Source organism: Calidris pugnax, unplaced genomic scaffold (assembly GCF_001431845.1).
Source record: "Calidris pugnax isolate Ruff unplaced genomic scaffold, ASM143184v1 scaffold69, whole genome shotgun sequence".
NCBI lineage: Eukaryota > Metazoa > Chordata > Aves > Charadriiformes > Scolopacidae > Calidris > Calidris pugnax.
Genome location: NW_015090859.1, coordinates 3,634,938 through 3,651,070, shown reverse-complemented (window position 1 = coordinate 3,651,070; position 16,133 = coordinate 3,634,938). Strand labels below are relative to the sequence as shown.

Sequence of the window (16,133 nt, the reverse complement as noted above, 5' to 3'; positions counted from 1 at the left end):
TGGTAACTTGAGAATAGTTTCAAGAAAGCCCAGTCCAGATGGTGTAATTTGTGCTTCAGCCTGAACCCCTAATTAACTTATGTTCTTGTAGTTCTGCCCCTGCCCCTGCTAAACCAATGCTTCCAACCTTGTGCTGAATTAAGCAAGGTCTTATTCAGTGCACAGCTGTCGTATCCTAATATTTACTTAGGTGTACATAAAGGAAAACTCTCAGAATATAATCAACTACTCCATTTATCTTTCCAAACTCCACCAATTCTCTGCTTGCCATGTCTATAATGACGTGCTGTTGCTGTACACGGAAACTTTACTTATTTGATAAGAACTCTTATCAAAGTGCTTTTCATAGAAATAAACAGAAAATCATTGATAACCTTATTCTTAGCTCAAGGCTGTCATGGACGATAGATCCTAAAGTGTGTGAATATAGTGCAAAAGCAATACCTTTTTCAAAACATGCTGCTGGCCAAGAAAAGTATTTTCATTCAGTAACACCTACTTGTAAAAAGTATTTTGCATTCAAATGTCAATAATTTTGTATTACTTTGAGATGTATCCAAACTGAATCCATGTGGATAAATTATTAGTTCAGGAAATTATTTGGAAAAAAAGGATATATTGTGTGTTGACAAAAAATGGATTTTGGGAAGGAAATTTATTTCAAGGATTTAATTTGACAAAAAATATGTAAGTTTTGCTAAGGGAGAATTTTAAGGTGGATGACAGAGAATTTAATGTAGGTAAGAAAAGAACGGTGGTAACTTACATGTATTTTACAAGCGTAATATACTGGAAACCTGAACACCAGACCTTGACCCAGTACCTAGCTAATGTATCATGGACTAGCTTCAAAAATTGATATCTTCACCTCATAACAACGCATAGTTCAAATCACTGAGAGAACATGGTCACACTCCCTCTCTGCACCAGGTGGAAAAGGACTGAAATACTGGATTCTCACAAGATTTCAGCTGGCTCTGGAGCCACAAGCAAGGCTTCAACTTTCTTTACTGCCTGTGTGTGTCCAGAGGAAGTCCAGATGATTTGAAGCTATAGAAAAAGATCCATATTTATGAAGACTTTACTCAAGCCGCATTCAGAAGATCAAGTAAAAGAACTAGTTGACTCTAGTTACAAAGCTGTGCTGATGCACCATTATAAGGGGGGAACTAAAAGCAGGGTAGAGAGGCCAAAAAGGTATAAGGATCTTTCATTGTCTTTAAAATTATTCTATTTCTCTCACAAAATCAATTTATTTTATGGGATTATTCATAAAATTTATATTTTCATTATTTAAATCATATATCAGTAACCATCTAAGAGTTAATGCTTGTTTATCAAAATTAAAAAATACACCCCCCTTTTTTAATACTAAAAATAACAAGTTGGAAGACAAGCGTGTTTCACAGTGTGTTTCTATGCCAGTTTCATGACTGAACAAGAAGCTGAATATGGACATGAAACAGAACTATGTCTAGTGCAATACCTAATCCCATAAGTAGTTATGATTCACTGCAATTGAACATTGAATTTTTTCTATTACGATTCTGTGTATCTTGTGTATAATATGCAAAGAGTGGGGCTCATGTCATTTTTCCTTATCTAAGAGTTACATATCTAGGCCCAGAACTACCTTACCTAGTTTTAGCCACACAAAAGGTAGATGCCTAGTTTAATCAAATATTTCAGATTAGATGTTATCCATTTCTAGTTAGTAAATCTCAGGTGATCTACGGAGAACAATTCTACTTGCATATCTCTTACCAGGATGAATCCTCTTCTCATGGTGGCTAGCTATGTTCAGTTGACTAAAGAAGCAGTAGTGATATAGCACGAAAATGTGGCATAAACGCTATATGAAGCAATACCAAAATTGCTGGATACCAGACCTACCATAGTGTCTGTGATTCTAGTTTGCGAGGGGCTTAATAATGCCCTGTGATGGACTCACTGTGTTTCTGCTTCTACCTTTGCTTCCTCTCATCCCGCCTTTCAGATCCTTTGTAGTGCTGTGTGAATGGCCTTCCCACACTGGCAGAAGTGATGGGGAAGCATCATCAGTGAGTCCTGCTCTAGGATCACTGTGCCGAGGTCTTTGTTTCTCTTGACTACCGATGGAGACTACCGGGCTCTTTTACACTGGATGATTGGGTTTTACACAGCTAAATTTTGGGCAGCTAATTCCCACATGGAGAGTGCACAATAAGTACAAGAATAAAAAAAAAAACCTCTCTGCACTGAGGAGATGAAGTTGTAAGTCCTGGACCTACTATCGGCTCTGAGAGCAGACGGCGGGCCTGTTTTCCATTCCGTTTGCATTGCTTCTGCAATGAAAAGGTGCCAGGAGGAGAGGAGCCAGGGAGTTCCGCATTGCAGGAGGAATCCCTGACCAGTGTATAGGTAATGTGTTATATGTAGGCTATTTCAGTGCAATTGCTTCTTCTCTAAACCAGCATGCATACCTATGATGCTATTTATATATATGTATGTGGTAAACAATTAATTGTTCCAGTTTCAGTGAGCATGGAAATAGCAAATATCCAGGCAAATGTGTGATTTTTTCATTCTTTTTTAGTAAACCATGTCAAGATCTTTTGAATCTCATGCTGAAATCAGCTAATGCAGAAACTTCAGATTATAAACTAGTATTGTTCTGCTTTAGGTTTACCAGAGGAAAATGAATATTCAAGACTGTCGGCCAGCACTACGGCAGGTTCATCGATTCAAAGACATAGAGAGAGCCACACTAGTCAGGTAAATATTTCATTGATGCTCTACCAGAACCAGTAAAAGAAAAAAGTAATCATAGTAGCTGCATGTTGAAAGCTATCTTGATTAAAATGTGTGTGTTAGCATGGAAAAATGTAGACTTCTTTACACATTTGTATTCAGCTAAGGACAACAATTAATTTACTCTTAACTTTTTTTGCTGGGAGGATAATAATCCTGAAAGGTTCTCGTAGTAGAGTTCAAAATTTATGCAATTTACTGTTGCTGTTTGTGAGGATGTTATTTTCAGGCAGGAAATATATCTCTTCACCCTGAGAGGACCAAGATGTTATCTCTTTCAAGATACTCATGCATACCAGAAAGAGCTGCATGATAATGCACCTCATAGGAATAAATGCATAACTATATCATCCTTTTGTATAGAAGAGCAGTGAAGTCTTTAAAAGCAGTCACTGATTTTATGCAAATATAAATAAGTAAAAATTAAAATCAAAATAACTATCATTTAAAACAGCAATAGATACTGAGATAGTATGAAGCTTGCACTTTGTTTTGTCTAAAATTTCTGTTTAATTAATGTCACTAAAATAGCAACACAATTAAGTTTGATGTGCAAAGTGAGCAAAAAGGAATTAAATTAATCATAATGTATTTTCTTCATTCTTTTCTTTAGCATTTTATATATAATGTGGAACACATTACTTTCTAAATAGCCAATTCAGGCATGAAGGCATTCAAGAAATTTAATTTTATTTCACTTAAATGGTATTAGTGTATTTTCCTGTTGTCCTTTATGTCTTCAGTCCACCTTTCCAGAAGGGTAGTCCCAAGTCATTTTTTTATTTGAGATGACCATAAGAACTTTAAAGTAAAGCTAAATATTGTCCAAAGAGAAAATATGTTGGAGCTGAGAGGAATTTCCTCAACAGAAACCTCTCATTAACCAATTGTACAGTTTCCAAACTATTTTACCAGAAAGTACAGGAAATGCTTTATCACATTTAAAAGCTACTTTTGTCTGCAAGGAACAGCTGAAATTTCATTACAACAAAATACTGGCCCTAACCAAGTGATGAATGTTTGACCCTTGACTCCAACAGGAGTGGGATTCAACCTTCAACATCATATTCAGTCTTTATGTAAATTTGAAAAACAATAGACTTTTAACTGAGTAAATATGTGAGCAAACGAGTACAAAAGACTTCACTTTTTGTTTCTTTGCTGCATTGTCCAAAGCACAGGCATAACTACAGTTTCAACTCTGAGTTGAAAAATTGTGCCAATTGTGCCAAGACAGCACAGCACTGTAGTGCTCTCTCTCAGCACTACACTAATCTCTTCAGATACATCAGGGAGGCTGGCCAGAGCTACCCTGGCACACATAGGCACATACCCATCTTGCACACAATAACAAATCTTGGCCATCCCCATACCTCTCAGACTCTCAAAACGTACTTTGAACATATTGGGAAAAAATAAGTGGAAGTCTGCTACCTCCACTGCCCAGGGAAGTGGTTGAGGCACCATCCCTGGAGGTATTTAAAGACGGGTTGACATAGTGCGTAGAGACATAGTTTAGTAATGTGGGGTGTCCTTTTGTATGGTTTTCTTTTGTTTATTTTTAATCAGAGTTAGGTTGGACTAGATGATCTTAAAGGTCCCTCCCAACCTAGACAATTCTATGATTCTATGACAGCGGGGGAATTTAGATTAGATATTAGAAAGAAATTCTTTACTGTGAGGGTGGTGAGACACTGGAACGGGTTGCCCAGGGAAGCTGTGGATGCCCCATCCCTGGAAGTGTTCAAGACCAGGCTGGATGGGGCTTTGAGCAACCTGGTCTGGAGGGAGGTGTTCCTACCCATGGCATAGGGGTGGAACTTGATGATCTTTGAGGTCCCTACCAACTGTAACCATTCTATGATTCATGCAGCCTCATCAGCACTGCCACACAGGGGTGGAGTAGGGATAGCCAGGGATACCAGAAATGCAGTGGGGCTCCCTCCTACCATCCCCATCTGTTTACAGTCTTGTCTCCCACCTCTGAGCCTGCCTCTGGCCCCTGAACTCCAGGGGGAAGCACCGCTTGGGCACATCTGATGGCTGAGCCCAATTTTTTGTGGCACACTGGGCTGACAAAGCCAGGCAAGCTCAGAGCCAGCTCCAGGCACTTTGCTGTGAGCTGCTGTGCTTTGAGTGGAAGTGCCATCACTCAGAGGAAGAAGAAAAGAAGTTTTTTGACCTTCTCTTTAGAGAAATGCCTGTGCACTGTAGGCAGCTTGGGAACTCCTAAAGGATCAGGCCTCCTCTTGATATCTTGAAGAAATTTAACTAAAAGGCTATGACATGACAACCTGGAACTGTATAGAAAATGACAATTGATGGCTGGAGAGCCCTGAGGCAGGGTAAATAATGCCCACAGGGAGGCTCTGCTTGGAGGAATCTTGCTACATATGGTTTCCTGTCAAAGGCCATTTCATTTCTTGTGGGAGATAAGATAAAAAAAAACCCATGTTATAGCTAGTATCAACTAATGCTATGGTGAAAGACATTGCAATGATGACAGCAGTATATGGACTCATGTGAAATAGAATTAAATCTAAAAAGGAGAGGCAATATAAACATTTGTTGAGTGTTTTCAGCTGATATATGTGTGAAAAGAAACAGTACAAATGAAATTTTGTTAATGCCTTTCACTTCCAGAAACTCTAAATCACTGTAAGTGGAACACTAGCAGAAAAAGAAAAACCCTGCAAAAATCACATGGGGTCAGGCATTGGAATAGGCTGCCCAGGGAGGTGGTTGAGTCACCACCCCTGGCTGTGTTTAAGAACCGTTTAGATGTGGTGTTGGGGGATATGGTGTAGGGGAGAACTTTAGAGTAGGGTGGATGGCTGGACTCGATGATCCCAAGGGTCTCTTCCACCCTAGATGATTCTGTGATTCTGTGATCACAGACTTAAACATTCCACATTTATCACTGGACCCATAATTTGATAAAGTAATTTGATTTCTGTGTATTAATTTTTTTCTAGTAACATGTGAAAGACACTGGTTAATAGGAAGCTGACAAGCTTTTTCTCTGTTTGTATCAGGTGCTGAAACTAATCTGAACTTGAGGAGCAGGGAAGATCCAAATACATCAGATATTGGATCAGAAACCCAGGATAAAAATGCAAATAACCATGGAACTCAGTCATCTAATCCACTGTCCAGTTCTGTGACTGCTGAAAATGGAAATTCAGTATCAAATGGTAAGCAGTTTTTAATCCCAAAGCTCTTCTAACATAAAATTGCTGAAGTGTTTCCTTGAATGAGCTTTTTAAGATATTGTCAAGATGGAATCTTCTGAGTTGAGAAAAATCTGTGTTTCTGGGACCGGCTTAACTTTGTATGTGTGAACTGATAAGCCCCCCTCCAATAAAAGCTGAAGGCAAAGAAAATAAAACAACCTCTGTTGAGGAATTTGTAACTAGCTTAGCTCCAGGTCTATAAGCAGCCTGAGGCATGGAGGACTGAGATTTGAGATTTCTGATCCTATAATCAATACAAATGGGACAGAAAATGGAAAATCAGGATCTCCCTTTGCTGCAGGTGTCTTACTTGTGAATGACAAATTGTTTATCATTGCAACAAGATGATGATCAAAATGGTGCAAGAGCAATGACAGAACAAATGAAACCTTTCAAGCATAAATCCCAAGGATGTAACACCTGTATTACAAAAAGTCACACAATGCAAATACACAAGTACAAATAGAGACAAGACAAATAGAAAGTATGTATTTTGATGGAATGTGGGGAAGCAGATCTCTAAATACTTGCATGGCAGTGGATATAATTATCTTCATGGTGAAAACAAGTCTATATATGGTTTGTGGAAGCAGAACAGTTGTATAGCCTTTACTGTTAAGGGTAGAACTACACGTAATGCAGTTGGTAGTTTGAGAGTTATATTGGAAAAAATGAAAGGGAAAAAATATTAGGTCAAATCAAATATTGCATTTTGTTTTCCAAATACGCTATCTTCTTTTAAAAAAAGTTAACCTTGGACCTGCTTAATATTCAGTGTTTTGAAATGAAAAATTAAACTTTATTATCAAAGTGAAACATATCAAAATCAAGTAATTCCTTTCTTTTCAAGAAAACCTGTCCTACAAATTCTGCAGTGCTTGGCCAAAATAATTCTTCTGCTCTCTCTCATAATCAAAGCAGAAAACTCATCCAGTCTGAGAAGTTATACAAGTATAAAGGTGCATTCATTCCTGTGTGGAACCAGGAACACACTGTGACAGAGTAAAAAGACATCTTTGTCCATTACAACTGTGTCCCCATTTGTATCAGTATAATAATCTGGGGAGAAGGGGAGCATATTTTCAGTATGTATAGCAGTCAGACTGTTAAATTAACACAAAAACTGTGGGTAGATCAAGTCTTTGATTCCTTTCTATGCAGGATTTTAACCATATATTCTGATGTCCTAATGGGACCTGTGGGAGATCAGCTTTGTGTAAGAGCAACCATTTTATCCCCAGACCCTTTAAATGGGAGTTTAATCACAAGAGATGTGCTTCTTTCATCTTAGAAATGAAATGATGCTTTAGGTTTATAATTTGTGATTATTATAAAGTTAGTAAATGATCTCAGTTACTGAAATAAATAGTCATTGCTTGGATAAAAGGTGGAATGAGTGCTTGTAATTGTTTGTGTGAAGTTTTTATTGGTGTATTTGGAACCATTAATAGCTAGGGCTGTTCATATTAATAATCTACGCTATCTACTAGGAATAATCTGATTCTTTTCACACTGTTTGTTTGTGGAAAGTTTAATCATAAAGGTGTAATGTTGTGCAAAGAAATCTTCCAGTACAATATTTTTTCCATTAAAAAAACCTGATTCATCAAACTCTTTTCATGGAAGGTTCCCAATTTTGATGCAGCTTTGATAAGGAATGTTTTTGATATTCACTGTATACTATGAGTAGAAAAAAAAATCCCTTTAGGTCTGTCAATATCCCACTGGTTAAGGAATTAGCATTATTTGTGGTATTTCCAGGTTAAAACCTATGTTTTGCCTATCAGACTGATATAGAAATGATGAAAGTGTTGAATTTACCCTAATACAGAGCAATTTTTGTGATACAGAATGCTAGTTTTCAGCCACCCTCAATAATAATTAAACGAGCTGACAATATGGAAAAGTTTGGTGAACTTTGATTATGTGAATTCAAACCAAGTTTGCTTAGGAAAAAATCCTTCCAGAATTCAACTTTAACATCTTCATGATTTTGAAATCCGTGTCTCATTGGATACATCTGGGCAATACTGATATTTGAGCATGTCCCATGAGATGTTTCCATGTAAAATACTTCTTCGTTTCTTTGTTGCTTTATACCAAACTCCTCTTAGCTGTAAGGAAAATAAAGCCTGAAATGCATTATTGACACTGAGATTATACTCTTGAATATAGAGTAATCTGCTTCCCACTGTTACACAATGCAACTGTATAATCTACTTTGCACTGATAGAACTAAAGTCTAGATTTGTACATTACTTGTAGGAGGTGAAATGGAAGTAATTTCTGAAATAAGACTAGTCTTTTGCTCTCATGAATGAAATGTCAGCACCACTCCTCTGAAGCATCATGAAACTTAAAGTCACTACGGTCATAAGAATGATCATTTTGATGAAGATGTTAATCTTACTTACAACCTGACGAATTCTTTAGAAAAGCATTACTAAGCAGCTAAAAAGCTGGCTGGCTCAGCTTCCAAACACATTAATGCTGTGTTGTTTTCAGAAGCTGAGTTTAATTTCTGGGACTGCTGTTAGTTCAGAATTTTAATAGAAGATGATTTTTCATTTTATATAATGTAATCCTCTTCTTCTGTATTTTATCGTTACTATTAGGAGTAACACCTTTCTACAGCTCTGTGCTATTAAACTGTGACTTTTCTGCTACTAATCTTCCAAATTTACCAGATTTTTAATATGAAAGAAAGAGCTTTTTTTGCTATTTCTTGTCCAAACACAAAGAGCAATCAGAAAGCCTTTTACGTTATGATGCTTTAAGTTGTACTCCTAAATCACCCAAACCAGCAGATCCTCTGGTGGGAGACAAACACTGCAGGTAAAAGGTTACTGAAATTTGTTGTCATTTCTAACTAGTACCTAATAGAATATAGAGGAGTGTTTAATCATGATTCTATGATTAAGTGAAATCTTTAAATATGACAACTGTAATAAGTGACTAAGGCGACCTAACCTTTGGGAGAAAGGGAGAAATTCTGACAGTTCTTTACTCCTGGTGGAGTGTGTTGTAGAGGTAATTTGTGTAATCCAAGTGAAAATTAGAGTAGTTACTGTATAGATGAGACAGCCCTGCTGGATCAAAGGAGCACTATGCCCCATCGTGCCTAATGGTCACACAGGAACACACTTTGCACTGTGTGGTTCATCCAGCTCCGTTGGCACGCTGCTGTCCCTCCAAGGAGGTCTCTGTAGTTATTCCTCTTCTCTTGAGTTAAAACAGATCTAAATGCATCAGGCAACAAGTCACAGAATGGGAGAGGTGTCACAGCAGATAACCTGACAGAAAAGGGGCATGTCACCATGACACAGGCTACATGTTGTTAAGCACAGAGCCTTACACCTTGCCTTACCTGGTGATGCCTCTTTCACTCTATAGCAGGCAATGTCTCAAGTGCAGCTGATCAGTAAATCCGGCCTGCATGTGAATGCAGAATCATGGAGGAAGGTAGAAGGTTTGGGGAATGATGTGTGGCCACAGTTGCAAAGACCCAGACACACTGTGGTGTTGCAGTTGTTTTGCAAATGTGGATGTTGGAGGCCAGGAGGTGCAGGGTCTCCAGTTTGGGGGTAGCAGGACCTATGAAACTGGAGGTTCTCTGGAACCACAGAACCACTTCTAGATGTCCAGTCATCTAGATCTCAATATTTGAGGTGCAAGCTATTTATCTGAAGGATCCTAAGAGGAGTATCTGAGAACAGGACGGAAACGGGAAATAGAAAGTATAGGAAGAAGATCAGGGACTGAGTGTGGGATCATTTGAAGCAATATAGAAAAGGCATCATAGGGAGTAAGTGGCTAAAGGACTCGGTTTCTGATTTGACTACACGTATTGCATGGGACAAGGTCATATTCTTGATTATGTGAAAAAAATGGAATACATTTCTTTCATTTAACTTCTCTAGTTAAATATTATTGATTCAATCATATTCCTTACTGTCATTTTCACCACCACATATAATTGCAGTAATAATCTTAGCAAGCATTATTTTGCCAAAAAAATGCCAAATTAGACTTACTTTTGGTAACTTGAGAATAGTTTCAAGAAAGCCCAGTCCAGATGGTGTAATTTGTGCTTCAGCCTGAACCCCTAATTAACTTATGTTCTTGTAGTTCTGCCCCTGCCCCTGCTAAACCAATGCTTCCAACCTTGTGCTGAATTAAGCAAGGTCTTATTCAGTGCACAGCTGTCGTATCCTAATATTTACTTAGGTGTACATAAAGGAAAACTCTCAGAATATAATCAACTACTCCATTTATCTTTCCAAACTCCACCAATTCTCTGCTTGCCATGTCTATAATGACGTGCTGTTGCTGTACACGGAAACTTTACTTATTTGATAAGAACTCTTATCAAAGTGCTTTTCATAGAAATAAACAGAAAATCATTGATAACCTTATTCTTAGCTCAAGGCTGTCATGGACGATAGATCCTAAAGTGTGTGAATATAGTGCAAAAGCAATACCTTTTTCAAAACATGCTGCTGGCCAAGAAAAGTATTTTCATTCAGTAACACCTACTTGTAAAAAGTATTTTGCATTCAAATGTCAATAATTTTGTATTACTTTGAGATGTATCCAAACTGAATCCATGTGGATAAATTATTAGTTCAGGAAATTATTTGGAAAAAAAGGATATATTGTGTGTTGACAAAAAATGGATTTTGGGAAGGAAATTTATTTCAAGGATTTAATTTGACAAAAAATATGTAAGTTTTGCTAAGGGAGAATTTTAAGGTGGATGACAGAGAATTTAATGTAGGTAAGAAAAGAACGGTGGTAACTTACATGTATTTTACAAGCGTAATATACTGGAAACCTGAACACCAGACCTTGACCCAGTACCTAGCTAATGTATCATGGACTAGCTTCAAAAATTGATATCTTCACCTCATAACAACGCATAGTTCAAATCACTGAGAGAACATGGTCACACTCCCTCTCTGCACCAGGTGGAAAAGGACTGAAATACTGGATTCTCACAAGATTTCAGCTGGCTCTGGAGCCACAAGCAAGGCTTCAACTTTCTTTACTGCCTGTGTGTGTCCAGAGGAAGTCCAGATGATTTGAAGCTATAGAAAAAGATCCATATTTATGAAGACTTTACTCAAGCCGCATTCAGAAGATCAAGTAAAAGAACTAGTTGACTCTAGTTACAAAGCTGTGCTGATGCACCATTATAAGGGGGGAACTAAAAGCAGGGTAGAGAGGCCAAAAAGGTATAAGGATCTTTCATTGTCTTTAAAATTATTCTATTTCTCTCACAAAATCAATTTATTTTATGGGATTATTCATAAAATTTATATTTTCATTATTTAAATCATATATCAGTAACCATCTAAGAGTTAATGCTTGTTTATCAAAATTAAAAAATACACCCCCCTTTTTTAATACTAAAAATAACAAGTTGGAAGACAAGCGTGTTTCACAGTGTGTTTCTATGCCAGTTTCATGACTGAACAAGAAGCTGAATATGGACATGAAACAGAACTATGTCTAGTGCAATACCTAATCCCATAAGTAGTTATGATTCACTGCAATTGAACATTGAATTTTTTCTATTACGATTCTGTGTATCTTGTGTATAATATGCAAAGAGTGGGGCTCATGTCATTTTTCCTTATCTAAGAGTTACATATCTAGGCCCAGAACTACCTTACCTAGTTTTAGCCACACAAAAGGTAGATGCCTAGTTTAATCAAATATTTCAGATTAGATGTTATCCATTTCTAGTTAGTAAATCTCAGGTGATCTACGGAGAACAATTCTACTTGCATATCTCTTACCAGGATGAATCCTCTTCTCATGGTGGCTAGCTATGTTCAGTTGACTAAAGAAGCAGTAGTGATATAGCACGAAAATGTGGCATAAACGCTATATGAAGCAATACCAAAATTGCTGGATACCAGACCTACCATAGTGTCTGTGATTCTAGTTTGCGAGGGGCTTAATAATGCCCTGTGATGGACTCACTGTGTTTCTGCTTCTACCTTTGCTTCCTCTCATCCCGCCTTTCAGATCCTTTGTAGTGCTGTGTGAATGGCCTTCCCACACTGGCAGAAGTGATGGGGAAGCATCATCAGTGAGTCCTGCTCTAGGATCACTGTGCCGAGGTCTTTGTTTCTCTTGACTACCGATGGAGACTACCGGGCTCTTTTACACTGGATGATTGGGTTTTACACAGCTAAATTTTGGGCAGCTAATTCCCACATGGAGAGTGCACAATAAGTACAAGAATAAAAAAAAAAACCTCTCTGCACTGAGGAGATGAAGTTGTAAGTCCTGGACCTACTATCGGCTCTGAGAGCAGACGGCGGGCCTGTTTTCCATTCCGTTTGCATTGCTTCTGCAATGAAAAGGTGCCAGGAGGAGAGGAGCCAGGGAGTTCCGCATTGCAGGAGGAATCCCTGACCAGTGTATAGGTAATGTGTTATATGTAGGCTATTTCAGTGCAATTGCTTCTTCTCTAAACCAGCATGCATACCTATGATGCTATTTATATATATGTATGTGGTAAACAATTAATTGTTCCAGTTTCAGTGAGCATGGAAATAGCAAATATCCAGGCAAATGTGTGATTTTTTCATTCTTTTTTAGTAAACCATGTCAAGATCTTTTGAATCTCATGCTGAAATCAGCTAATGCAGAAACTTCAGATTATAAACTAGTATTGTTCTGCTTTAGGTTTACCAGAGGAAAATGAATATTCAAGACTGTCGGCCAGCACTACGGCAGGTTCATCGATTCAAAGACATAGAGAGAGCCACACTAGTCAGGTAAATATTTCATTGATGCTCTACCAGAACCAGTAAAAGAAAAAAGTAATCATAGTAGCTGCATGTTGAAAGCTATCTTGATTAAAATGTGTGTGTTAGCATTGAAAAATGTAGACTTCTTTACACATTTGTATTCAGCTAAGGACAACAATTAATTTACTCTTAACTTTTTTTGCTGGGAGGATAATAATCCTGAAAGGTTCTCGTAGTAGAGTTCAAAATTTATGCAATTTACTGTTGCTGTTTGTGAGGATGTTATTTTCAGGCAGGAAATATATCTCTTCACCCTGAGAGGACCAAGATGTTATCTCTTTCAAGATACTCATGCATACCAGAAAGAGCTGCATGATAATGCACCTCATAGGAATAAATGCATAACTATATCATCCTTTTGTATAGAAGAGCAGTGAAGTCTTTAAAAGCAGTCACTGATTTTATGCAAATATAAATAAGTAAAAATTAAAATCAAAATAACTATCATTTAAAACAGCAATAGATACTGAGATAGTATGAAGCTTGCACTTTGTTTTGTCTAAAATTTCTGTTTAATTAATGTCACTAAAATAGCAACACAATTAAGTTTGATGTGCAAAGTGAGCAAAAAGGAATTAAATTAATCATAATGTATTTTCTTCATTCTTTTCTTTAGCATTTTATATACAATGTGGAACACATTACTTTCTAAATAGCCAATTCAGGCATGAAGGCATTCAAGAAATTTAATTTTATTTCACTTAAATGGTATTAGTGTATTTTCCTGTTGTCCTTTATGTCTTCAGTCCACCTTTCCAGAAGGGTAGTCCCAAGTCATTTTTTTATTTGAGATGACCATAAGAACTTTAAAGTAAAGCTAAATATTGTCCAAAGAGAAAATATGTTGGAGCTGAGAGGAATTTCCTCAACAGAAACCTCTCATTAACCAATTGTACAGTTTCCAAACTATTTTACCAGAAAGTACAGGAAATGCTTTATCACATTTAAAAGCTACTTTTGTCTGCAAGGAACAGCTGAAATTTCATTACAACAAAATACTGGCCCTAACCAAGTGATGAATGTTTGACCCTTGACTCCAACAGGAGTGGGATTCAACCTTCAACATCATATTCAGTCTTTATGTAAATTTGAAAAACAATAGACTTTTAACTGAGTAAATATGTGAGCAAACGAGTACAAAAGACTTCACTTTTTGTTTCTTTGCTGCATTGTCCAAAGCACAGGCATAACTACAGCACCTACTCTGAGTTGAAAAATTGTGCCAAGACAGCACAGCACTGTAGTGCTCTCTCTCAGCACTACACTAATCTCTTCAGATACATCAGGGAGGCTGGCCAGAGCTACCCTGGCACACATAGGCACATACCCATCTTGCACACAATAACAAATCTTGGCCATCCCCATACCTCTCAGACTCTCAAAACGTACTTTGAACATATTGGGAAAAAATAAGTGGATCAGTATACTGGGTGAGGATATGGGATTGTCGACCTCAGCACAGGAAAGACATGGATCTGTTGGAGCAGCTCCAGAGGAGGGACACAAAAATGATCAGAGGGACAGAGCACCTCTCATATGAGGACAGGCAACAGTTGGGTTTGTTCAGCCTGGAGAAGAGAAGCCTCCAGGGAGACCTTATAGCGGCCTTTCAGTACCTTAAGGGGGCCTATACAAAAGATGCAGACAAACTTTTAGCAGGCCTTCTGCAATAGGAGAAGGGGTGATGGTTTTAAACTAAAAGAGGGTAGATTTAGATTAGATATAAGGAAGAAAATTTTAACACTGAGGGTGGTGTAACACAGGAACAGGTTGCCCAGAAAGGTCACAGATGCCCCATCCCTGGAAACATTCCAGGTCAGATTGAACGGGGCTCTGAGCAAACTGGTCAGATGTCCCTGCTCATTGCAGAGGGGTTTGACTAGATGACCTTTAAAGGTCTCTTCCACTCTAAACTATTCTATGATTCAATGATTCAGTGATTCTACGATTGATTTTGTGATTCTGAAGACAACTGGACACGATGTTTTCAGTTGTCTCTGTTTCATGTTTTAATGATCAACCATTTATTTATTAGGCATGAAAGTGGCCAAATGGCCCTCTCTAGTGAATGAAAAATTCAAAGTCCAGACTGCTTCAGTTATGAACCTCACACAGTGAGACACTTTTTTTTGTCCTGAAACACCTTACATCTCTGTTGCTAAAATGCTTGCCTGGGGTCAATGAGGATCATTTTTAAATTAATCCATCAGTGCAGTACATGGAGGGTTAAATGAACTATGTATAGGGGAGTCATTATCATCTTCTTACCTTTGCAAATTGGAACTTCATGCTTATGTGAAATTAGTCTGCAACATTTACATGCTTTATTTTAGAAGCAAGTCTTTAACCATTTACAAACGTGTATTTTTGATTTTTCCAAAACTACTTGCCAAAAGCTGAACACAATTTCAATTCAGTTCTTTGAAATGTCATTTTTCAGTAAATAGATGTTTTGCCAAAGTGTTTCACAAATCTTTAAAACAGATTCCATGCCATGTACTCAGAATTATATACAGGGACAATCCTTAAATGCAAGCTCAATAAGAACTGTGACAAGTTTAAAGAAGAAACCTGCAGTTCTGTGATTTTTGATACAATTGCCTTAATGAATAAACATCTTCCAAAACGGTCTTGCCAAAAGAAAAAGAAAAAACTCTTCCTCCCACGAAAAGAAAAAAAAATCTTAAAAAAAGTCTGTACTCACAGGGCTGAGAATTCTTACTGCAAAAAGCATTCCTCACCATTTCCAAAGCATGACATATATTTGAAGATGATTGGTTTTAATTACAGTTGACATTTCTTAGCATGCTGCTGGTGACTCTAACAGCATACAAGCCTATTGTAAAAGTCTTTGCCAGGCTTCATTGCAGTAACCTTATCACTTTAAAGTAATTCTTGCACAGACGTATGAAATAGGACAGATTGTTTCACAGATCTGTGAAGGTACTGATTGACTAATTGCTTTAGAGGGAGAAACATAGACTGGGTCCTTGGATTTCTTGGCAGACACTCTGTCATTTCAGCTAAAGGAAACTGGTTCATTAGCTTTCAGGGACTTCTAATATTTATGGGTTTTTTAATATCTCCCTGCTAGTTCCTTACTGAAGTGACAGGAGTTAATTTCATTTTTGTCACAGGATCTCAAAGCTCATCTACATCCAACTAAAGTTTAGGCACTGTGGCTTACGGTACCATCATGTTGTCACATCAGGTGATAATTACCTGCTTCACTGCCTGGTATTTCCTGCACACTGCAAACCTACACACTTCAGAGAGCAGTCTTCAG

At 37.6% G+C, this 16,133-nt stretch overlaps 1 protein-coding gene across 1 annotated transcript in view; it reads left to right on the top strand.

Annotated features, from left to right (window-relative positions):
- The window catches only part of MYO16 (myosin XVI), a 327,773-nt gene that overhangs the window by 293,271 nt on the left and 18,369 nt on the right, over nt 1-16,133 (top strand). Inside the window, exon 34 of the mRNA XM_014944223.1 lies at nt 2,663-2,754. Coding sequence (XP_014799709.1) covers nt 2,663-2,754 — 92 coding nt within the window. The remainder of the gene's footprint in view (nt 1-2,662; nt 2,755-16,133) is intronic.